This window comes from Emys orbicularis, chromosome 2 (genome assembly GCF_028017835.1).
Source record: "Emys orbicularis isolate rEmyOrb1 chromosome 2, rEmyOrb1.hap1, whole genome shotgun sequence".
NCBI lineage: Eukaryota > Metazoa > Chordata > Testudines > Emydidae > Emys > Emys orbicularis.
In genome coordinates this window covers 263,663,935-263,689,775 of record NC_088684.1, presented here as the reverse complement: position 1 = coordinate 263,689,775, position 25,841 = coordinate 263,663,935, and the positions used below count along the sequence as shown (strand labels likewise).

The window sequence follows — 25,841 nt, the reverse complement described above, 5'->3', positions numbered from 1 at the left end:
AGTTTTTGAAATGAGATTTGTCAAAAAACAGCCCTTTCACATGAACAAATTTGGTTTTGACAAATTAGCATTTAAAAAAAAATATTTTTTTTGGTCAAATTATTCCTGATCAGCTCATTGATTTCAATAGGGGCAAGATTTCTAGGCTCTATGGTTCTAATGTGAACTGAATGAAAATGGCTGAAATTTGTTTGCCTTATTCTGCAAACAGCTTCCAAAGCCTTGCCTGTTGCTGGTAGCTCTTTTCAGGCAGCATCAAAATTAAAAACTGAAGGAAAGATTGAGGGGGAATACCTATCTTTAGTCTTCTGGTAGAATCCTCTGGCTTTAGAAGACCTTTCTGGTTTATGAATGAGGGAAGTGAGATGGGTAGGAGTTAGGAGATTTGGGTATGAAAATGTATGTGGGAGGGTGGTGAGAGGCAGAGTTTGTTAGAAAAGAAGTGAGGGAGAGGTATGAGTATTTTGTTTTGGGGGAAGAACTGGGAAAGACTGAAAGCATAGAGGAGGAAGTAAAACGTAATGTAGACACAGAAAAGGGCATGTACTTTATGGGGTAGAGGGAAAGAAGAAAGATATAAAAAATAAAGCAGGAAAATTTAAACCTTGGTTAGATATGGGAAAGAAGGTATAGCTAAAGCAAGAGAAACCTAGTAAATTATGTTCTGTACAGTTTATTAAATAGAAAACTGAGAGCGTATAACACATTCTAATCCTTGTTTTTAGTCACTTAAAATTTATTAACTCTTCCAGACTGTAATTTTCTAGATTGGTCCCATGATGATCTAATCTATTTATTTTGGCATGTTTGAGCAAAACTGGTTGATCTGCTTTTTTAGTAAAAAAGAATTGCCCCATTATTTGAAAATAAACAAGTATTTTTTGTAACTGAAAAAAACCCTCTAGTATCAAAATTGCATGGGGAGAAAGCTAAAACGTAGCATAGAAATAGCCCTTATTGGAAAGAACTTTTGAGTGTTCTAGAGAACATTATTTTTTTATTTGATTTAGCTGTGAGCCTTTGAAAAATCATTCCGTACACTTTGTACTATTGGTCTGTATTTTTTCTGATTAAAAAACGGGAGGCAAAGGGAAAAACTTTAACTTAGACATGAACAAAAAATTATCTGTGTAGTGTAAAATAGGTAGTAAATGTGTAGTGAATGAGTTAAGGCTTTATAAAAAGTTCTACCACCTATTCACATCTAACGTATAAGAGGCACTTCTCATAAGGCTTGTGGAAGAGGGGTTCTCGTATGAACTTCCTATGGGATACAAGTGAAGAGATCCCTCCTGTGGACCTCAGTGTGTGTTGCATAGGGTTTCTGGTGTTTTTTGTCTAAATAGTTCCACAGCTTCATTATACTGTTGCCTCTTCTTTAATTAAATATGATGATTCAATTTTAGGTTGTATTTTTTAATTTTATATATGGAACATTTTCCTGTATTTGCGTTTTCTAAAGTATCCTAGGAAATTCTATTTTTTTAAAAAAAAGTACATATAGAGAATAGCAAGGCTGCAAGGTTCAGCACTAAACGGTCAGGAAGTGACAATATTGAGGTTTCACTTGCAACCTCAGCTCTGCCTCCTTGCAATAGGCTTCAGGTACCTGTTCACATGCAGCACAGTAAATCATTCTTACACAATATACTGTAACAGAGAGTAGCAGTCTAAAGTTGCTCTCCCATACAGGCCACTTAATTTTGGAGCTAAGTTATTTTAACAGTTAATTGCCTCCAGAGGAAGGCTGTGCAAAGTGTTGAAAAGAAAACATATAGTAAAAGTCGGTGGAATAAACTATAACAATGCATTCCTTAAATACAATTAATACATTTTTAAAAATAGCCCATATGTGGGATTTTCAGTGGCACCTAAAGGAATTAGGAGCACAAGTCTGACTGAATTTTATATAAGTGGACAAGTCTATACTGGACTGTCACAACAATGAAAAACATGTAATTATAAAAAGATGACAAATATTGCAAACTGCTACATATGTCTAAAAAGGAGCTGTTCTGTTGGGCAGATGAAGAAGAGGAGAACCAGAGGCCCAAATATAGGTGCTTCTGTGGGCATTGTAGGGGAGAGGAGGCCTAGCAAAAACCAGAAGAGGATATGTAACTCTACGGGGAGAAATCCGCTTCCCTGAAAGCAGCAATGAAGCCAGATGTAATTCTGGTTGGTGGCTTCTGTGTAACAACTCAGCAGCATCTAGGGCAGGGGTGGCCAACGTCTGGCTCCAGAGCCACATGCGGCTCTTCAGAAGTTAATATGCGGCTCCTTGTATAGGCACCAACTCTGGGGCTGAAGCTACAGGCGCCAACTTTCCAATGTGCCGGGGGGTGCTCACTGCTCAACCCCTGGCTCTGCCACAGGCCCTGCCCCCCCCCCCCCCGTCTCCTGCATGCCACAAAACAGCTGATTGGGAGTTGCGGAGAGGGAGGGAGGGTGAGGTGCTGATCGGTGGAGCTGCAGTTGGGCAGGAGGCCCTGGGAGCTGGGTGGGGGGAGAGTGGGGAGCTGCTGACATATTACTGTGGCTCTTTGGCAATGTACATTGATAAATTCTGGCTCCTTCTCTTGCTCAGGTTGGCCACCCCTGATCTAGAGGAAGTGGGATCAAAACAAAGCCTCTGATGGAGGCGGTGCCGGATCTGGGCCCTTCAGCCCTTTGCCCATAAAAATTGCCCAGCTATGCATCTCACTTTGTCCCATAGCAGTGGACCCAACCATGATATTCAGTTTCAGCAACTGGCACAATTGGCAATTATTTTATTAATTGGAAGGAATTAAATCTTCTGAAAATTGGGATAGGTTGTTAAAATATCTAGAAACCGGTATCTTGCACAGTTGCATTGAATTTTAGAGCAGATTCTAGGCAAGACAGATGCAGAACTGAGGCTAGAAGAGAAAAGCTACTCAGAGATTGAGTATCTGGCATGAAATATCAGAGTTTAGCTTTACTCCATGTAATCAGAAATCTATTTTTCTTTACCCTAAAAGTTTAAAGGACAGAAGCACAATTTTGTGTTGCTATTTTCTTTACTAAAAGAAGCTTTTCAGAATAATCTAACTTTCAACTGATGTAACAATCAATCAAGTGCACTTGTGAAACAAAGCTATATTTATAAAAATGTGTATGATTTAACACCATACATTCAAAGTGATGTCAATGGAGTCAAACAGTGTTTAGATGGCCCAGTGAGTTTTCTTACATAACTCATCATTCTGCCTTGCTACAAAATGAAATATTTAAGCTCATTTAATGTCTCCCTCAAACAGCTACGGTTGGAAGCTATTGTGTATGACACTGGCGATAATTTTCTAGCAGCAGCAGAAAGTAGACTGTTGGAAAAAATATACAACCTTTTGCACTTAGCTTGCCGGAAAAGAGGTGGGTATGGGAGGGTCTAGGTATTAATACTTTTAATCTACCTAGTGTGAAATTCCTTTTTAAAAGGAAAGCTCCATACATGGCTGCAGCTGCTGCATTTTTCAAGAGCTGCTGCTTCTTGAGAGTTGACTATGAAATCTGCACTTATTGCCAAAAGACACAGAAGTACTCTCTTCCCCTAGATCTGGACTTTTTCCCAGAATTGACCAGTTTTGTATGGTATTGTATAACTGCCGAATTGGCACTTTTCCCCAAAGACCATGTTTTATTTTTTCTGTAGAAGGGAAGGTGAAGGCAGGCTTGTATCCATCTTGGAGCCCCTAAGGATCTCCGTATTATATTCTCTCCAGCCTTTAAAACCTTATGGTAGCAGCCATCTTCCTGTCTTTGTTTATCATTTCTCAGCCCTGGGTAGTTATTTTCTGTCATGAGGCACTCTTCATGTATTTTGGGTGTTATGGCTGTAGCACTCCCAGCATTTCTGATGCAAGGACCTCTACCCTTTTTCTTTAAAAAATAAAATAAAACCTCAGTTTCCTGAATGACTCATTCAGTTTTTTATTTTTTTATTTTTTTTAATGATAGGAATGTAAAAAAAAAATTGATTGGATGTAATCTAAATATCTTCCAGGGAACCAGTAAGTATGAGCTAATATGTTAACTTTTAAATCCAGTGATACTTAATGGCAGTGGCTTTTTCTTAAAGGGGCTAATCATTCTGTTTTATGAGGATACCTTCAGGAAAATTAGTGGCAGTTAAGTTTTGTGTGTGTCGTTCTCATGCTGGTTCCATCCGTTTACTCCTCTAACACCTTTAGCCCTCCTTTTGATGAGATGTATACAGTTTATAAATTGTTTCACCACTCTCATGGTGCTTTAGTTCCATTATTAGTTTCCCCCTTCTGTGCTGGAACACTAATATATAAAGAGCACAGCAGCAATATATTGAGTAAACATAATAGCACAAACAAAACCACAAATATTACCCTAAATCTACTCTAAATGCATTAATAGCAGAATACAAACACTTCACGCTTACACATAGATGTCTCTCATAATCCAGCCCTTCTAACTATTACCCAGATTCTCAGATTTTCTTCACAGTGAAAGTTTCACTCCTTACTGGGGCTTTACAGAGTATAGACACCCCCCATTTTTCATTCTGTGGAGATTCCATCACCAGCTGCAGAACTCAAAAGGTCATCTATTCTGGTTGCATCACACCTCCAACTACCTTACTTCGAAAGATTCAAAACTGCAATCTCCTCTTGGGATCTAGCCCAAAAGGTAACATAAATGCATCCTTGTGGATTACTTTGGCAACTTGTAGATGTCATCTTTGAAGTGGCCAAGGGCTACCGACTGTAACTTTGTCAGAAGGGTATTCTAGCTTGTGTTTAAATAAAACCACTGAGGTTGGATTCAGGAAAAGATCATTAAGCTATTTTTCAGCTGGCGTCCCATCGATGAGAATGTATTATCTCAGCATTTGAAATAAATGGCAGCATATTACAATTTGCTGTTCCTCACAAAACTGACTGCATTGTACTTTTTGAGAGAGAAGAGCAATTTATTTATTTGTAATGTGGCTTAATCTTGTTTTCTTCTTTAAATTAAAGGACTTGGACTTTCAGAAAGCATTTGACAAAGTCTCTCACCAAAGATTCTTAAGCAAAATAAGCTGTCATGGGAGAAGAGGGAAGGTCCTCTCATGGATCAGTAACTGGTTTAAAAGATAGGAAACAAAGGATAGGAATAAATGGTCAGTTTCCAGAATGGTAACTAGTGGTGTCCCCCAGGTATCTGTACTGGGACCAGTGCTGTTTAGCGTATTTATAAATGATCTGGAAAAAAGGGGTAAACAGTGAGATGGCAAAATTTACAGACTATACAAAATTATTCAAGAGAGTTAAGTCCAAAGCAGAATACAAAGAGTTACGAAGGGATCTCTCAAAACTGGGTGATGAAATTCAGTGTTGATAAATGCAGAGTAATGCACATTGGAGAAAACAATCCCAACTATACGTACAAAATGATGGATCTAAATTAGCTGTTACCACTCAAGAAAAAGATTGTGGAGTCATTGTGAATAATTCTCTGAAAAAATCTGCCCAATATGCAGCGGCGGTCAAAAAGCTAACAATGTTGGGAACCATTAGGAAAGGGACAGATAAGCCAGAAAATATAATAATGCCACTCTATAAATTCATGGTATGCCCATACGATGATGGATGACATGACAGAAGTCTATAAAATTATGAATATGTGGAGGAAGTGTTATTTATTCGTTCACATAATTTCACACCCAATGAAATTAATAGGCAGCAGGTTTAAAACAAACATAAGGCAGTACTACTTCACACAACATACAATCAACCTGTGGAACTCATTGCCTGGGGATGTTGTGAAGGCCAAAAGTACAACGGGGTACAAAAAACAAACAGGTAAGTTTATGGATGTCAGGTCCATCAATGCTTAGGGATGCAACCCCATGCTCTGGGCATCCCTAACCTATGACTGCCAAAAGCTGGGAGTGGACAACAGCTGATGGATCACTCGATGACTGCCTGTTCTGTTCATTCCTTCTGAAGCACCTGGCATTGGCCACTGTCCAAAGACAGGATACTGGGCTAGATGGACCATTGGTCTGACCCAGTATAGCCGTTCTTATGTTCTGATGACGTGCAATTTAATCCTTTCCGAAACTGAAAATTGTGGAGTTTTTAATTTGAATTTTGGTACTGTATTTCGGACCTGGGTCATGGTGAGCCGAGGTGCTTCTTTTGTCAAGTTAACTATTGTCCCAAATGGTCCTGTATGTAGGGTGGGAAGGAGAAAACCAAGTAATTACCAGCTGAATGTATCCAGATCTTAAAAATATACATCTAGCTTTACATACTTAATTATACCAAGAAGCAATAAATTATTGTTCTCAGCCCCAAAACAGCTTTCAAAATTCAAAGACCCTTGAAAACATCCTATTTTTTTTTTTTTTAATTCCCACCTGTTTTGAGATCAAATTTCTCTCTCAATGAACTGGCACTCACTTCCTGATTTGAGAACAAGGAGTGGGAATAAGGACTCCCCAAAATAACAATTCTGCTGCTGAATTCTCTTCTGCTGGTGGTGGTCAGACTCCCAGCTGTTACTCTCATAGTCATAGAGTTTAAGGCTAGAAAGGAGGTAATCTAGTCTGACCTCCTTTATATCACTGACCAGCAATGCCACCCAGCACCCGCACACTAAACCCAACAATCAAAATATTACAGCCCACAGGAAGTTAAACTGTTATGTGCCATGGGCAGAGAATAGGTGGGATCAAGGTGCATCAGTGCCAGGGCATTAAATGAGATAGACCCAGATAATACCAGCAAGTCACCTGCATGCTGTGATGCAGAGGAAGGTGAAGAAAAAATCCCAAGGTTTCTCTGCCAGTCTGACCTGGGGGAAATTCCTTCACAATACCACATATGGTGATTTAAACAAAGGCCATGGGAGCAAGAACCAGTCAGCTAAGCACCTGCGAGAGAATGCTTGGTGCCACCTCAGAGGTTTAGAATGCACTGTCCAGTGTTCCATTACCAGCCGTTTCCGTCTCTGATGCTTCAGAGGAAGGAGACTTAAAAAACAACAACCCAAGAATACATTGGTTATGTGAAACTGAGGAAAGAGATTTCCACTTCTCCAATGTGCTTTTACTAAGGCTGTAGCTACAGTAAGAGGGTCAAATCCAAAGAAAACTTTTAGGTTGTGGAAGAGGAGCACTAGGGTATCAGATGACCCTGGAGGTTGTCAATGTCATTGAGAGAGGGCCAACAAAGAAGTCAATCATTTCAAACTGCAATGGTGTTTTTTTGTGATGCAGACATGTCCACGAAGAAGTGAACCTAATCTGTCCGTTTATTTCACATAGACCTCTATTATTAGATCGTAACTTGTCTTCAGTTACTACCCACCTGGTGCTGAAAGTCTGTGTCCCTTTACTAATTACCTGAACCATGTAGTTTCCCTCAAACTAATGGGTCCATGTTGGTCTTCCATGGCATTTTATCATCCTTTCAAACAATGAATTTTGTAATCAAGTATGTTTAAATAGGAGTTGTATTTTGACAGTACTCTTGGGGTGTTTGGTTAACTGAGGCTTTCAGCTTTTGAATTAAAGCAAATATTTATTGCCCACAGAAGTTAATGTAAAGCTTTACCAGTAAACACTTGGGGATGGGAGATGTTGCAGGTATTAGGCTCAAGGAAAAAGGAGATGAAGAGGATAGAAATGTATAGTATTAACTTGCTCAGTAAACCCTTTTTATGGCATTGAGGAACGATGTTTAGAAAATACAATTAATAGAATATCAGGGTTGGAAGGGACCTCAGGAGGTTATCTAGTTCAACCCCCTGCTCAAAGCAGGACCAATTCCCAACTAAATCATCCCAGCCAGGGCTTTGTCAAGCCTGACCTTAAAAACCTCTACGGAAGGAGATTCCACCACCTCCCTAGGTAACCCATTCCACTGCTTCACCACCCTCCTAATGAAAAAGTTTTTCCTAATATCCAACCTAAACCTCCCCCACTGCAACTTGAGACCATTACTCCTTGTTCTGTCATCTGGTACCACTGAGAACTGTCTAGATCCATCCTCTTTGGAACCCCCTTTCAGGTAGTTGAAAGCAGCTATCAAATCCCCCCTCATTCTTCTCTTCTGCAGACAATTGCCGTCAGATAAATGACCAATTTAAAGTGACATTTATTTGCAGTAAAAAAAAATTCCTTACACTGATGATAATTTAAATGAAATTTCTTGGGTTTAAGATTTTAAATATTTAAACAAGAATTTTCCCAGTATTCACCATTGGAAGGAGAGAGGGTAGGTCAGTGTGTTGTTTTCATAGGATACTGTACATCAGTAATATGTTGGGTTTTTTTTCATTTAAATGAACTCCCTTCAGCTGTATTCTTGGCACAAATAAACTAAACAAAGATGCTGCAATATGAGTGACAAGATGCATCCCTGTTTTAAAAGAACTGTGTCTGATATAGTGCTCCCCTGTTAATACAGAATGGTGAAGGGCAGGAATGGGCAAGAGCACAATTAAATGGATTAGTAAAGAAATGAAATATTAAGAAAATGCTACTGACTGGGGAGGGAAGAAGCCATGCCAATGGCTCAGTTCTCCAAGATGCTGATCACATGGGTACCTGATCAAGCAAAGCACTTAAACATCTCCTTAACTTAAAGTGTGCAGGTGGTCCCATTGAAATAATTCAGACTTTTCATTTGCTTAAAGTTAAGTATGTGCTCAAATGTGTCTGCGGATTGGGGCCAATGGGCGCAAGTTTTCAGGATACAAAGTTTACCATGATAATCTTTTAAATCACTTATCCCAGCATATTGTTTTAGTTGTTTCTGAAATGGAGCTGTGTGTTTTAATTAAAACTTGACCACGTGTGGTGGCTGCAGGTAATAACCCTGGAAAGAAAAAGAAAAACTGGGTTTGTATTTTAGTTGTTCTAATGCTAAATGGCGTAAAAATGTAGTGAAAATTGCAAAAATTAATGAACATCTTATGTTAATTATTTAGTGTAACATGAGTTGATAAAATATTTCTTATTTACTTAAAATAGGATGAAATAATTTTTTATTATTAGAGATCCATTGTGCTAGGTGCTTTCTAGAGTCTCTGTCCTGAAAAGTTTTGCATACAAATATACAAACAAAAACAGACCGAGGATGAGGGAGAGGGATAGAATTATACAGTGTTTTATGAGGTAGATTATTCTTACTCAACTTGATTAAAAACAGGATTTTTCTTCTAAATAATGGCTGCATTTCCCTTTATCTTATAAGTTAATTCATTGCACCGCGACCCTCTTCTGACAAAAAAAAATTACTACATGACCCCAGGAGGGGGTACCGAAGCCTGAGACCCCCTGTGCCCCACCACCCCATGTGTGTGTGTTTGGGGGGGGGGGTGAGGCAAAGCCCAAGGGCTTCAGCCCCAGACTGTGGCGCCTGTAACCTGAGCCATGCTGCCCAGGGCTGAAATACTTGGGCTTCAGCCCTGCATGGTCAGGCTCAGACTTCGACCCTGGGCTCCAGCAAGTCTAAGTCGGCCCTGGGGACCCCATTAAAATGAGGTTGTGACCCACTTTGGAGTCCCAACCCACAGTTTGAGAACCGCTGAAGTAGAGCAACAGATTTACAGGATAAGTATAATTATAGTTCTATAGCATGCTTTCATAGAACTCCATCAGATTTGTATGGGAAGTAGAAATGTATACAAAGTTGCAATGCAGTGCTTTTGGATAATTAAAAAGAGAAACTTTGTGGGTGCTGAGCTTTCTAAACACTCAATGCGTTCCTAAGTGTTTGGCAGCTCTTGTCATTAGGGACTTAAATGGGGTAGCGCTTTTAAAAAGTCAAAAGGTCACTACCGTAATTTAAGCCAAACCACAGTGGCTCATTTTTTGTAAACATATCTTTTAGTGCAACAGGTTTGAGACGGTATATTTGTCTTTCACATATTAAATCACTAAGAGGAACTAAAAGACTGAAAAGAATATGCAAATTTTTCCAAATATATTTTCAACTGTATGCAAATAGGTATGAGTGCCAGAAAATGTATATTGATGCATGTAAGATTCTGATTTAATTCTTGAACCTGTTTTTAAAATTGGTCATTGACTGGCTGATTAAAACAGTTCAAAAATTTTCTGACTAAATAATAATTTTACCAGTATCTCATCATTCATTTCCTCAGCTTATAGTATTATCGGGACAGTAATAAAACGCAGTGCTTTCACTTCCTTAAATGTTGCAATATTTCTGTGCAGGCCCGTAACTGGGATTATAAAAGGAAGGATTTAATTAATACAAATGTGGAAACTCTTCACTCTGTTTTTTTTCCCCACTGAAAATGAAGCTTGGACTGAATTAGCTCATTAGGGAATTCTGCCAATCCCTCAGAGCCGTTTTTCACCAACTCTCCTTTCCTCACAATAGTGAGCCTGCTCTGCACAGATATTAAGCAGCTGTGATCATAAATACATACCTTTGTGTATATAATATATTTAAAAAAACCAGTATCAGTCCTATTTTGAGCATCATTAGACAATTAGTTATCTTCTGAAGCATATTGTTAATAGTTCAACCTCCAGGTTTGTCAGTACATAATTATTACATTTCCAGTCATTTGTAATTTGAGGCATCTCCAGATCTTGTCAGTTTAGATCTTAGGATTTTTTTCCCCCAAAGTTAATGAAGCATTGTTGGTAGTGGACATATTTTACAAAGATGCAAACTCCAGCAGAGTTTATAACTTAGGTCTTATGGAAAACGTTAACATTAGCTTAGTCCAGGAAGGAGAACTATTTTGTTTTTTTACCTTACAAACTAACAAAATTCTCCCTGGTCTTAATTATTTTGCATGGTAATAGTCTTATTTCATTTGCATGTTTCTGGGTGTCCCTCTTCCTCACCATTTCTTTTTAAATTTTATTGGGAGCCTGTCAGGATCATAAATAGCCACTTATATAAAAGTGTAGAAATGGAGTTTTTATATTCTGCTATAGGGGAAAAAATATAGATTAAAAAAACGATTAGGGTGCAGCATGTAATGGAAACACAGCTTGCTCCTGTTTCATTTTTTTCACCCATCACATGAGGAGGATGTTTCTGCGGAATCATCCCTCTAATTTCAGACCTATAGTGTGAAAGCAGCTGCAGTCCGCTGACAGCTTGTGGTTATGTTCAGATATATGTGGGGAAGGGGTGCACTGTTTCAAATGCATAATGAAGACCTCATTTCGTCATCTGGAAGCAGGGATGGTAGCAGCTCAGGGGAGATGAGACAGTAATGTTGCTCTAGTGGAAGGGAAGCCTTGTTACACATAACCAGAGCACTCTGCATGCAGCAGTAAAGATGCACCAAGACAAAATGGCACAAATGTATTTTGCTTTCCGGAACGGGTAGAGAATAAATGCAAGAAGCAGGTAGACGCAGATGGACATGTCCGCAAAGAACCTGAAGTTATTTTTTTATACTCCACTGCCCTTAACCTCTGTTGGTACCTTCCAGAGAAATTGGTATTAGATGTATTTTTAGCTTGCTGTATCCAGAATCAGTATGACAACATAATTCTGTCTTTACATCTGTAAGCAGCTTTTACTATGTTTTCCTATTTTCTGCCAGCTGCAGTTTACAAAGGATGTCACAGCACTGGTAAGAAATGTACACAGTAGCCATTTCTCAGATTTTTGTAAGGCATGTTTTTCTTAAGATTTATAAGAAGCCAGAATATTAAAACCTGCAAGATGCTGGAAATGAGCTCGATATGCTGATCAGCTAAATTCCTTTCATAGCGTATAACCCTGTTAATTTGTAGAGTATGCCTGTGTTACTTTGTTGATTTAAATTTCAGTTTGCTTTAATATTCTGCATTTAACTAATGCTCAACATAATGTTTTTTGCAGCAGTGTTTTAAGTGCCTCGCCCTCCCCCTCAGTACTTTGCTCTCAGTCTTATGTTTATGGCTGCACTTGGGCTTTTACAACCTGTCTAATGCTAAGACAAGGCACGAATTGAGCATGTTATGATTTGAGCAGGAAATGCTGTAATATGATACCACACCTAAACTGTATAAAAGATCTGGGAGATCATTTTAGTCATTTACTGCATTGGCAAGATTGGAATTGTCAGCTCTCTATTTCATCACATTTTAACTAAACCAAGTAATGCTAAAGTTTTAAAATAACGTGGTAGTGTTTAAATGATGCTCGACTTTGATTTTCTATATATGCTGTTTTGCAATGATTACAGAAATGTCTCTTGATGCAAAAAAGAGACTGATGAAACGTGCAAAATGTAATCTAACCATTTTTCTTAGGAGTCAGGCTCTTAAACACAAGGTAAGATGTGAATTATTAAACATACAGAGTAAATTAATTTGAAATTTTAGTTTTGCATTTTACTGTAAAATAGACAATAGTAGATACGCATGTATTTTCATATTTATATCTGTCAATTTAAGCAACTAATTTTATAATAGTGTCATTTATTGAATGTCTTCTATAACATGTAAGGTTATTTAAAGGGTGGTGGGTGTTGGCTGGCAACAAAGATGTTATCAGTCACTCTAATTTATTCATTTTACATTTAGCAACAATGCCTTTTACATATGAGAATCTATATTTCAGGGAGAAGGGTATACAAATGCTATCTAATCTTTTATATGGCAAGACAACAGAGAATATTCTAGTGCTGGTTAAATTTATTATGCAGCCATTTAACCTGTCGATTGCTGTGAAATCTTAGCTCCCAGCATCAAGAGTCTTAAAAGGAATATTTGAAGTAGTATGGTTGGAGGAAATTGGGGGACGGGGGAATAATCCTTTAGTTTGTGCTCACAAATCTTGGGAAATATGTCTTATTTACCTGCATTGATTTCAAGAAATTGGTAATTCATTTGGTTTCTAAAGTGGTGGTGTTGGGTTTTTTTTAGCTTTTTCTTTTCTGTAGTGACTTCACATATTAAATTTCCAAACAGCAAGGGAGCATTAAGGGAAGAAATGTACTATTTTTATACATTTTTTAAGTGTCCTATTTAAGATCAAATGTAGTATGAATTTAATATCCAAGCTGCCTTCTCTCTAGGGACTTTATCCTGCAGTTGCAGGAGAATGGACTCAGTGTGGTGATCTTTCCATCTCTGTTTTCTGTGAATTAACACTTTTTTAATTGTCCATCCACAGGCATATTCCCAAGATGCCTACCTGAAAGGCAATGAAGCCTATAGTGGCAATGCTCACAACATTCCTGAACCACCACCAATATGTTATCCTCGACTAACATCCACACCTTCTGTCATGGCACAGTCTGTAGACATACCGCCTTCTGACTCTTCATTGGGCAAGCAGCAAGCCAGTAGACCAGTACGGACATTGATGCAGCCAGACAGGGCCTATAGAATGGAAATACAAGTGCCTCCATCGCCAACAGATATTGCAAAATCAAATACAGCTGTGTGTGTTTGCAATGAAACCATAAGGACTGTTGTTGTGCCTTCTGAGAAGGCTGTAGATTTGCCATCCTGTAGAACCAATCATGCCGGTCCATCACACAGGACAGAGGAAGTGAGGTATGGCTTAAGGGATCAAACCACTTTAAAAACAAAAGCATGGACCACATCACCACCATCTTCAGTGTCCACTGCCATTGTACTTCCTCAGACTCCAATTACAAGGCCAGTAGATCCCACTGGAATGATAAGTAAATTGGGAAATTATGGAGGACATCCAGAAGGGATCTCAAGCACTAGACCTCCTGCAGGTTCTCCCCCAACCTCTACTAATCACTATACTTCTCCAAACTCCCACCAGCACATAGACTGGAAAAACTACAAAACGTACAAAGAGTACATTGATAACAGACGTTTGCACATGTATGGCTGCCGAACAATACAGGAAAGATTGGATAGTTTGAGAGCGGCCTCTCAGAACGCAACTGATTATGTGGTGCCAAATCGCACTATTTCACAGGTACGACGCAGAAGCACCTCTCATGATAGGGTTCCACAGTCTGTTCAGATCCGACAACGGAGCGTGTCCCAGGAAAGACTCGAAGATCCAGTGCTGATGAAAGAGTGGCCAAGAAGTGCTTCACAGGATGCATTAACTTCGCCATCTATTAGTTCCAGGAACCACAGAACTCAGTCGTGGGATTACCTTGGCAAGCAGGGTGAAACAGAAAATTTTTGTGCTGAGCATCTTGTTACAGATTCAAATGGAGACAGAAAAAAGACTTACAAGTGGACTGGATTTACTGAGCAAGATGATCGGCGAGGTATTTATGAAAGATCTAGACAGCATGCATTTCACATGTCCCTTCGAGGTCCACATTTTTCAGTGGCTCCAGGTGCTTATAATTCAGACAGGCGAAAAAGCAATAGAGCCTCTGTGTCTGCTTCTCAGCTCCAGAAAGTTCCATCAGATGTAAAAACAATGCAGCCTACTAGGGATTTTCAAATAGCTGGTGGAGTTTCAAAGCCTACAACCACCTCACAAGAGAGAGAGTCTCTTGTGACAGACAGAAGTTCTAAAAGTAACTCTTTGAAGATCTCTGTTCCCTATGCAGAAAAAGCTTCACTTCCCATTAACCAGAGCCTGGATATTGTGGCCAAAGACCAAAGAGCAGTAAATCACTTGCATCCGAGTGGTCTGTTAAATCATCAATCAAGAAACCGAGGAGAAAATGCCCCAGACCACAAAACAGAAATTGGCAGGAGCATCCAACCCCCCACTTCGACTGCATCTTCTGCCAAACTTGTCCAACAGATGAGCAAGAGCTCAACTACCTCTGATAACTTAGATGTTTCCATTAGACAAAAGATTCAAGATTTTGAAAAGGAAAATGCACAAGAGCCTGAAATTCAGCAACCAGATGTTCTGGAAAATGACACAGATGCCGTTGTCTTGCGGGAAAAATCTCCTTCTGGTCACCAGACTCCACAGCCTTTGAGACACCAGTCCTACATCCTAGCAGTAAATGACCAGGAGGCTGTCTCAGATACTACCTGTTGGTTACCTAATGATGCACGTAGAGAGGTGCATATAAAAAGGATTGAAGAAAGGAAAGCATCAGGTTCCAGCCCACCTGGTGATTCCTTGGCATCCATTCCATTTATAGGTGAGCTAAACAGATTAATTGTATCAGTGTAATATATATATAAAGTATATTGTTTTACTACTTTGTCTCTAATTTAGAGTTTAAATCAAGAGAACAGCATTCAGGTGGCTAACTAGAATTCAATTAAACCTTCCCTCTGTGTGGATCTTTTCCAACACCACTTATCCAAATAGACGTTAGGATGGTAAACACTGGAGTATTTTTCAGAAGAGGAAAAATATTTCATTCGTTGTATGTTGTATAGTATGTCTAGGAAAACCCATTGTGATTCAAAATGTTTCTCTAGAATTTTCTTCAATTCCTTACACAACTCCCAAAATTATATACTCTCTTCTGGTTTTTACTCCATGATCTGATCTGATCTTATTTGCAGCGGAGCATTGTGCATGTGATTGTTTCTTATTCATTAGAAATAATTCAGCAGAATCAGTGTTTATAATGCTTTTCAAAACACTGTAAAATATAAGGTTACTGCCCAAGGACCCTCAGTCTTTCTTAGAAAACTATTAGTGGTGTGGTGTTATGGATGAGGATCATTGTAATAACGAATTGTGAAAAAAAACCTGGTCTTAAGGGATTTGATTTATAAGTAGGGGGAAGCTGTTCATTGTCAGGTCTTGGGGGAGGGAGGAGCTATTCCAGGTGTAAGCGGTGGAAGCAAAGACGGTGTGAATCTGCAAGCAGGGAACAATTAAGAGGATTGAGTAAGAGCAGGATTAATCGTGGGTCATGAAGGTTGTCATGGGCAGAGACATAAATGGGGATAGAGTTGTACAGAGCCTAAAAGGTGAGACCAAGAAGCATGACCTTGGTGTGGAAGGAAAAAGGACACCCATAAGGGACTTAAGAAGAAGCAGGTAAAGAGGTTTGCCGTGTTCTGGATAGATGAGAAGGCTCAGAGCGAGTTACAGAAAGGAAGACGTTTCAGAATCAAGGGTGAGATGCGTTTCTGTTGTATTCAGGTTAAGTCGCGCTCCTCACCATGATATCAGAGTTGTGGTAGTTGTGCTTATTCTTTAATCCATTGGAAACATAGGCTCTGCAGACCTTTTCCCACACATGCTGATTTGCATCTGGCTGCATCATCTTGAATGTAAACATACACAGTATTTTCTATGTAGTAAATATCAAGCTTGGCTTCCCAGGTTAATTTAGATGAAGATTAATTAATTGACATTGCTTGAGAGGTTGAGTGATGCAAGGGAGTATCAGATGTATTGTCATGCAGCCCTCTTGACCACACGTCCATGGCAACCATTTTTGTCTAGAACTAATAGATAAGCTTCCCAACCAAGTTGGGAGTCACTTCATGATATCTAACATGAAATAGTGAAGAGAATTTTTGTGTTTTGGAGGGCCAAGGTCTCTCAAAGAATACATATTATTTTCGTGTTTAGCTTTAGCTGTCCTAACAGAGCAACTTTCTCTATCAATGGACAGGTGGTTTTCATATTGTCAAATTCGTATAGAAAGTATATAAGCTGTTTGATTAATTGGTACATCCTCACCATTAATTATTGCAAAACCCCACATTTCTTCTCAGTGCATTAGCATAAGACAATAAGGCATATAACCAATAAACATTTATTTTGTGCAGGTGGAGTATATTTTGTGTATCAAAAGCTTGGTGCTCTTCTACTATTAAAGGTCTTAGTTTCACATATGCAAGTTTTACATGAAGTCTGACTTGGATATATTAAGAGGTTCTGTATGGTTTCATACATAGATTACATATATCTTGTTTGAGTGGTTCTTAATTCTCTAACCACATGCAATTTAAATGTCATATTGTAAGAGGCAAATAATGCCACATTATGATAAAAGATTGTGTAAAAAGGGTTGGGTTTAATTTAAACAAAAAAGATTTCCCATGAACTTGGGACAAATGTGGCTTACTTCCAGATTTTAAACAGGTATGAAGATTAAAGTCCAAAGGAGCTTTAAATTATGACAGAGGTATTTCATTTTGGTAATGGCCCTGCAAGTTAGAAGAAAGAGTTGATAATTTTTTTTGTCTGCTGTCTCATAACACCATTTACTGTGATCCTGTGAGGTTTTCATAAGCTATGCAGCTGTCTCTTGGATGTGAGACCTCCAAAGAACATGAGGAAGTGATGCTGTTGATTCAGTAGAGGGCACGCCCTTGAGTCACCTAATTATTAAGCACAATACTAGGAATCCATATGTTGCTTTAAATGAAGGCTTTTGGAGACTATTTTATTATGAGACCCCAGCTACTTGTGTTCATTAAAGATCAAATGGCACTTTTTACAAGAGTAGAGTTACTAATAATGTGACTTGAATAATTAACATTCTGTCAACACTTGAAGTTGCAGGTGGGTACAGTATTTTTCACTTTGGATGTTAAACCATTGTGTGGTGGTGCTACATTTGGCCCCAGTGGTGACTATATTTCAATGGATGAAGAGTTCCCAAGTTATAGTTTAAATATAATTGGTTACGCATTTTTTAAATCTTTTAAGTAAAAGTTACTTGGAAAATCTAAGGGATTTTCTATTTACTATACAGTGGAAGAGAGAAGAATATTGATTTTTGTGTAAAATTTTATTCTGGTATTGGCAGACTGCTTCCTCAGGGCTTTATCTGCACAAGTATGTACACTGGTATCCACTTGGTATAAAATACTGATCTTGTTAGGTAGTCTGGAACGCAATTCCATTGTACTAGGTGTATTATCCAGACTTAAATGCCTAGGGAATAAAAACTTGCTGATGTTCTGTAGAGTTGACGTTTTAAATAGGCAGATTTTGCTCCATTTATTATTGTTATATTGTTACTTTTCTGTTCTTTAAACAAAATAAACATGACCAGTTGTTCTAGATGATTTGTTTAGATTTTGGTGAAGATGGGGGAGGATTTAGCCAGGAGCAAAGTACTAAAGGGTGGGGGAAATTAGCCAGGAGTCAGGGAGAATGGATTGTTTTCAGGGTACTCTCTGGGATCACATCTTACTGTTTTGCATGCTTCACAGAAATCCAGCCAAACTTTCCGTCAAACTAATGCCTTACAGTTTCTTGCTACACCTAGGGATGCTCAGCTATAGCATGCTTCTTAAATGTATTCCTTTCATAAAATTGGCCTCTTGAGGAAGGTGGTTTAATAACTGATTTGAATCAGTAAGAAGGATACCTTGCTTTAAATAACCTATTTTAATCTTGCTTTTCATTTGTCCTCTTTAGTAATTTTCCTAGAGAAAGGTTGATTCTTATTGGTTGGTAGAATTTGGAGTATATACACTATATCTGCACATGTTTATTTAAACAATTGTATAGCTTAACATAATTTTATTCAGATGCTTAATTTGTATAGTGTTGTTTGTATTTAAAATGGTGAATGATTTTTTTTTTATATACTAGAGAACTGATCTTTTTAGTTGTGATTTGTATCCAGCTGCATTTGGATGGAAATTGGAATTTAATTAAAAATGCACAGAAACAGCCTTTTACATTTTTATTAGTTAAATAAAGCTACCTTAAATGTTTAGGATACATAAGAAAGAAAAAAAAAAAAGTGAGCTTATTAAAACAGGATCTGCATTTAAAAGTGATTTATTAAATAAAGTGCTATCAATAGTTAGTTGTTCCTGGTCACCATGTCCTTCAAGATTTTAAAACTAGTAGATCTCATCCTCTCACCTCATTTTTATCCTAATCAGTTTCTCAAGCTTTATCTCGAGCATTTCCTGCTTTTGCAGTCCCAAAAGGTTTATCAAGCTTTGAATGAACAAGGAACTGAACTCGTTAAATAAACTGAAATTAAGAAAATATTCTCAGCACCTTCAGAAGAGACTACTGTGGTCGAAAACTTGTCGTCAAATTCTGGCATCAGGTGCTTAGACGGGGAGTAATTTCCACCAGTTTAGTGGTTTGACTTTCTTGAATACATGAATATTATTTTTATTTCATGTAAATGATTTGAGTAGATGATAGTACGGTTAGGCCTTAATATAGGTTGTCATAGTTTCAAATTTAATTTTAATTAGATTTTTAAAAAGAAAAAGGTATTTAAATTAAAAAATCGGGTGTAAATAAAACCCAATTCTTATAATAAGATCAATTTTTATCTGCCCTGCTCTTGAGTGCATTTCTTTTGTGTATAGAATAAGCAGCAAATTACTTATAAAATTTCAATCTTTCTATCAGAGGCATCGCCAGTATTTTTAATATATTAAGACTGATAATGTGTCAGTCTCCCAGGAAATGGCATCATTTAAGTCCATCACCAATATATGTGGTACTGTATAATTTAGAGAAACTTGGCCAAGTGTACAATAGCTTCCTTTATTTTCTTTGTTTACAGATATAGAACATTGGTAGTCCAGAAGGTTAATAGGAGTCAAAAATATGTTCAGTGTTTTTGGTCTCTGGTTCAGGTCTCTTCCGTCTGTTCAGCTTAATTTTTTTCACCAAAAAAAATCTTGGCCATAGCAAATGGTAATTAAATGCACGTCTGCCCAAATGACTCCAAACCAGAATGCTGTTAAGTGTTTACGTAAGTGGTTAATAAAACATGCTTCAGTAGGATTTCAAGTTTTGGCATCTGAATCATCATCCTTATTTTATTTGTATTTTTTCAATATTTACTCTGTCTAGCTATTACACATTATTCTTTCCTTTTGAATGTATTCTGCTGTTCATTGGCGCCAGCCTCTGTTACACAAGTTCCAAAGTGGGATTGTAAGTCAGTTTGCCTTATTTTAGGAGCGTTTTATCAAATATTTATCTTCAAGAGTTTTTGCATTATCCCTTTTTGACCTATTTGTCTATACGCTTTTTACTTTGACATTAAACAAAAATATTTTAATGTTTTGTTACATCACAGCTATGGTTGACTCGTTTCTGTTGTGGTGGCTAATTAATTCTGGCTTATTTTTCCCTTCGCACCCATTTTGATTCCTTTCCTAATTTCCCACCCCTGATTTTTTTTTTTTAAAGTAAATTAATTGCAGGTAATACTCCTTTGCTGAATTTCTAAAACACCTTTCATCTGGGCATCTCAAAATGCTTTTCAAAGATCCATTTCACCTCCCAAAACCCATTTGTATTGTGCTTGTGTGGTGGTACGTTCTCCTGCAGTGGAGGAGTCAGCAACAGAGCCACTTGTAGAACTCAGCAATCCCAACTGTTTTTCTAAATGCTGGACCGCACGTATGATCTGACATAGTTGACAGTTTCTCATGACCAGGTACTTTTAACTTAAAAAAAAAAAAAGTCTGCCCCATTTACCCTCTGAATAAAAATAATAGTTTTAACACCGCTCTCCCAACCTCGCTTCCCAAGGTGTTTGGGCCCCTGTATAGAATAGTGTGGTTTCAAATATACTGAAAACATCTATAGTAACTATTCTTTTAAAATTGAAAAGTAACTAAAGCATATTTAAGAAATGCAATACAGAAAAGATGGGGGTAGTCGGAATGAAGAAATGGTAATAAATATTGGGCCAATACTGGTCATGCTAATGAACATTTCCCCCTCACCGAAGTCTGTTCAAAAGTAAGTTTTTTGGTTTTGTTTTATTTTTAAAAGTGAGGTGAGAGTGGGTATCAAGTACAAAGAAGTTCAATACACTAGGGACATCCATAGCAGGGATACCATTGCCTGTCAACCTAACGTGGGGGATCTCATAAAGACAAGTGGTGTCTGATCATAGATATTTATTAGGACTAGTGTCAAGGAACTTTCAAATTTAGAAAAGACTTCAACAATCAGACTGAGTAGAGACACCTTCAAACGTGTTGTGATATTCCTGATCATTCTATTAGTTATGGGCTAGCATTTGCAAGCTGCATAAATGTGTGTGTAACTGCAATAGAAATTAGGACTGACAGCTGTTCCTTTTGGAGGAACACTTGTTTTCCATTGTTTTAGCAATAGCACTGGCACAGGTTTTAACATATCAGTATTTCTATTATAAGTCGCCATCCCCTATTTTTGTCAGGGATTTAAAACTTCTCCTGAAAAATTACTATAGCTCCAGGCTCAATCTTTCAATGTTGCTTGGTCTAGGAACAAATTTTTAAAATAATTTTGGTATTTTACAGCACAGGAGCATGAAAACAAACTACAAGTTAGTGTTTTCAAACATTAGTTTGTGTTTCTGTAACTTAAAATGCATTTAAAATTAAAACTTGGACTTCCAAGTGAATAGTCAGTAACATCTAGAGAAGATGATGTAATTAAAAACAGGTATTGGATTTTTTTAGAAGTGGCTATGTTGTACAATTAAATGTGCACAACATTCTTAACATGTCATTTTAATAAAAAAAAACCCTCAGGTGATAAAGGGACAGTAGCAAATGTCTTAGTCCAAATATGTTGTTTACCTTGAAAGATATCCCATGTTGAGGGTTGCTCCTGGGGGAATTCTGCGCCACTGCGCAATGCAGAATTTTGCAGAAATTAATGTGTGCGGAGAATTTCCTTTCCCTCACAGAAATGGGCTGCAGTGCCTCTGCCACTAGGGGCCACTGGACCTGGCGGAGCCTAGCTCGCACATAGAAGACACTGCTGGCGGGTAGGGGATGGGCTGCGGGTATCTAGGGAGGGGCTGCGGGTATCTAGGCAAGGGGAGGCCTCGTGGCTGGGCTCTTGGCGGGGAAGGGGTGCAGGTATCTGGGCAAGGGGGGGGGCCCATGGCTGGGCTCAAGGGGGGAGGGTGTATTGGCTAGGAGGAGCCTGGTGGCTAGGCTCAGGGGGAAAGGGGTTTTGCCCCCTTACCCCCCACCCCCCCACTGGGCTCTGTGCAGGGGTGGGGGAAGGGGGCAGAGAGACAGGAACTGGGTTGTCATAGAGGTTTCTTTAACTCTCTGCCCCTGAGGAATTTTTGTATGTCTGTATTGTTACAGACATACTTGCTGACAGGTATTTTGAAATAAATTACCAAAATAATTGAAACTGGCATTATTACGTAGTGTTGTTTTGACAAATAAAATTTGCAGAATTTTTAATTTTGGCACAGAATGCCCCCATGAGTAGAAGGTATTATATTTAGACATAACCTCATGTTCTTTTGTAAACCTGGTAATTTGGAAATTTTACTGTGCTTGGATACTGAGATACGTAGATCCATATATAGGTAGTTTTCTAGATATAAATGCACATGCTGTTTACTGTTAGACTAACAAAACAAGTATATATGTTAGATAATAGCATGCATATGTCAGTGCTCAGTGTAATTAGTAAGTCATATTGCTAATTGTCCAGCTGCATTAAGTTTTTGTAAAATGGATGTAGGGAGATCCTGGGCAAGATACTGGAGCATCTGATACCGGACTTGATCGATTAAGAATGAAAGGAGGGTAATATAATTAATGCAAATCAACCTGGGGTTTATAGAAAATAGATCATGTCAAAATAACTTGATTTTTTTAAGTGAGATTACAAGTTTGATAAAGGTAATAGTATTCATATAATAGACTTCGGTAGGGCATTGGACTTGATACTGCCCATTTAGATTTAAAAAAATAAATAAATAAAATTAACATGGCACGCATTAAATGGATTAAAAGGTGGCTAACTGGTAAGTCTCAAATATAATCGGGGTCCTTGTGCGGGAATGTTTCCAGCAAGGTCCTGCCAGGATCAGTCCTTGGTCCTATGCTAATTAACATTTTTATTAATGACCAGGAAGAAAACAAAATCATCACTGATACGTTTGAAGATTGCATAAAAATTGGGGGAGTGGTAATAATGAAGAGGACAGTCACTGATTCAGAGAGATCTGGATCACTTAGTAAACAGGACACCAGCAAACAATATGCATTTTAGTACAGCTAAAATTAAATGTATATATCTTGGAATAAAGAATGTAGGTCATACTTTCAGGATGGGGAACTCTATCCTGCAAAGTAGTGACTCTGAAAAAGATTTGAGGGTCATCATATGAAACATTAACTTCCAGTGTGAGGCTATGGCTCAGTGAGAGTAATTAGCCATTTGAAAAATTTACAGTGGGTTGTAGTGGATTTTCTATCACTGAGAATTTTAAAATCAAGATTGGATATTTTTTGTAAAAGATGCACTTTAGGAATTAATTTTGGGACATTCTATGGCCTGTGTTATACAGGAAGAGGTCATACTGGATGATCACAATGGTCTTTTCTAGCCTTGGAATCTATGAATCGATTAAATTAAACTTTTTTTTTTAGCAGCGTGTACATTATAGTTCTGTGGTCAAGGTCAGGTGTTGAGAAAAAAATTGAAGTTGATGTTAAATGTGCGTTTGCCTTAGCATAATGCAGTGGGATTTAAACTAACTCTAATCTTTTATGAACTGTTGATAGTTTTGTGGCTGCATTTTTATAAAGAATAAACCAAACTCCATTAGAAGTTTAATAGTTAAATTACACCTAAAAAGTAAGATAATTATTCCTTTTGTGGGAATTATTTATGAACTGAATTATGAGGAAACAATGAGAAACAATTTTAATTTAAATGTTTCATTTGCAGTAGATGAAACTGATCTTCTGCCTATTTGCCGTGATTGACTGAATTATACAAGTACATGCCGTCCCACTGCCAGGAAAATTTCTGTGGCTGTATTACTACCCCACCAACGAAAAAGATCTGTTTTTGTTGTCAATTGTTTGAGCTCCTTGTACTTTGTCAGCATAATTTCGTATTGCTCACTTTCTCGCAGCCTTCCACAGATTGCCACCACTCCCTTTACAAAGTGCATTCAGTGTTGTAAATCTGCAAGACTGATGAGTAACCAGAATTACAGTGCTGATTTATACATGAATTACTGTGAGGACATCTTAAAATAAAACAAAACAAAAACATATACAATATCAGGTTTTCATAAACCCTGAAAAGTTAAAGAAATAGAATTTTCCCACCTCCAATTTGTTGTAATTCTGTGGATTTGAACACGAGAATACATTTTCTGTGTGCTATCTATGCAGGGGAGTGATAGCTCAGTGGTTTGAGCATTGGCCTGCTAAACCCAGGGTTGTGAGTTCAATCCTTGAGGGGGGGCCACTTAGGGATCTGGGGCAAAATCAGTACTTGGTCCTGCTCCATATATTATTTTATTAATCCTCTGCTTATAAGCCAAATTTAAAAACACTTTTAAAGGTCCATCTATACACAAGTACATCATTAAAGAAAATATGGCATATTTTAAGGCTTTAAATCATGCAATAGGGGAACAAGAAGACTTTTTATCAATACATTAGAAGCAAGAGGAAGACCAAAGACAGGTTAGGCCCACTGCTTAGTGAAGAGGGAGAAAAACAGTAACAGGAAACTTGGAAATGGCAGAGATGCTTAATGACTTCTTTGTTTCGGTCTTCACCGAGAAGTCTGAAGGAATGCCTAACATAGTGAATGCTAATGGGAAGGGGGTAGATTTAGCAGATAAAATAAAAAAAGAACAAGTTAAAAATCACTTAGAAAAGTTAGATGCCTGCAAGTCACCAGGGCCTGATGAAATGCATCCTAGAATACTCAAGGAGCTAATAGAGGAGGTATCTGAGCCTCTAGCTATTATCTTTGGAAAATCATGGGAGACGGGAGAGATTCCAGAAGACTGGAAAAGGGCAAATATAGTGCCCATCTATAAAAAGGGAAATAAAAACAACCCAGGAAACTACAGACCAGTTAGTTTAACTTGGAAGGTGGTAAGGTGATAGGGAACAGCCAGCATGGATTTGTAAAGAACAAATCATGTCAAACCAATCTGATAGCTTTCTTTGATAGGATAACGAGTCTTGTGAATAAGGGAGAAGCTGTGGATGTGGTATACCTAGACTTTAGTAAGGCATTTGATATGGTCTCGCATGATATTCTTATCGACAAACTAGGCAAATACAATTTAGATGGGGCTACTATAAGGTGGGTGCATAACTGGCTGGATAACCGTACTCAGAGAGTTGTTATTAATGGTTCCCAATCCTGCTGGAAAGGCATAACGAGTGGGGTTCCGCAGGGGTCTGTTTTGGGACCGGCTCTGTTCAATATCTTCATTAACGACTTAGATATTGGCATAGAAAGTACGCTTATTAAGTTTGCGGATGATACCAAACTGGGAGGGATTGCAACTGCTTTGGAGGACAGGGTCATAATTCAAAATGATCTGGACAAATTGGAGAAATGGTCTGAGTTAAACAGGATGAAGTTTAACAAAGACAAATGCAAAGTGCTCCACTTAGGAAGAAAAAATCAGTTTCACACATACAGAATGGGAAGAGACTGTCTAGGAAGGAGTACGGCAGAAAGGGATGTAGGGGTTATAGTGGACCACAAGCTAAATATGAGTCAACAGTGTGATGCTGTTGCAAAAAAAGCAAACATGATTCTGGGATGTATGAACAGGTGTGTTGTGAGCAAGACACGAGAAGTCATTCTTCCGCTCTACTCTGCTCTGGTTAGGCCTCAGCTGGAGTATTGTGTCCAGTTCTGGGCACCACATTTCAAGAAAGATGTGGAGAAATTGGAAAGGGTCCAGAGAAGAGCAACAAGAATGATTAAAGGTCTTGAGAACATGACCTATGAAGGAAGGCTGAAAGAATTGGGTTTGTTTAGTTTGGAAAAGAGAAGACTGAGAGGGGACATGATAGCAGTTTTCAGGTATCTAAAAGGGTGTCATAAGGAGGAGGGAGAAAACTTGTTCACCTTAGCCTCTGAGGATAGAACAAGAAGCAATGGGCTTAAACTGCAGCAAGGGAGGTCTAGGTTGGACATTAGGAAAAAGTTCCTAACTGTCAGGGTGGTTAAACACTGGAATAAATTGCCTAGGGAGGTTGT

General features: G+C 38.2%; 1 protein-coding gene across 2 annotated transcripts in view; it reads left to right on the top strand.

Moving 5' to 3' along the window:
* ARHGAP21 (Rho GTPase activating protein 21) overlaps positions 1-25,841 on the top strand; it is an 85,497-nt gene that overhangs the window by 20,594 nt on the left and 39,062 nt on the right. The window contains exons 4-5 of one of the 2 annotated variants that reach the window (XM_065398598.1): positions 11,584-11,613; positions 13,143-15,075. In XM_065398598.1, coding sequence (XP_065254670.1) covers positions 11,584-11,613; positions 13,143-15,075 — 1,963 coding nt within the window. The remainder of the gene's footprint in view (positions 1-11,583; positions 11,614-13,142; positions 15,076-25,841) is intronic. The other variant, XM_065398599.1, reaches the window with a different exon arrangement.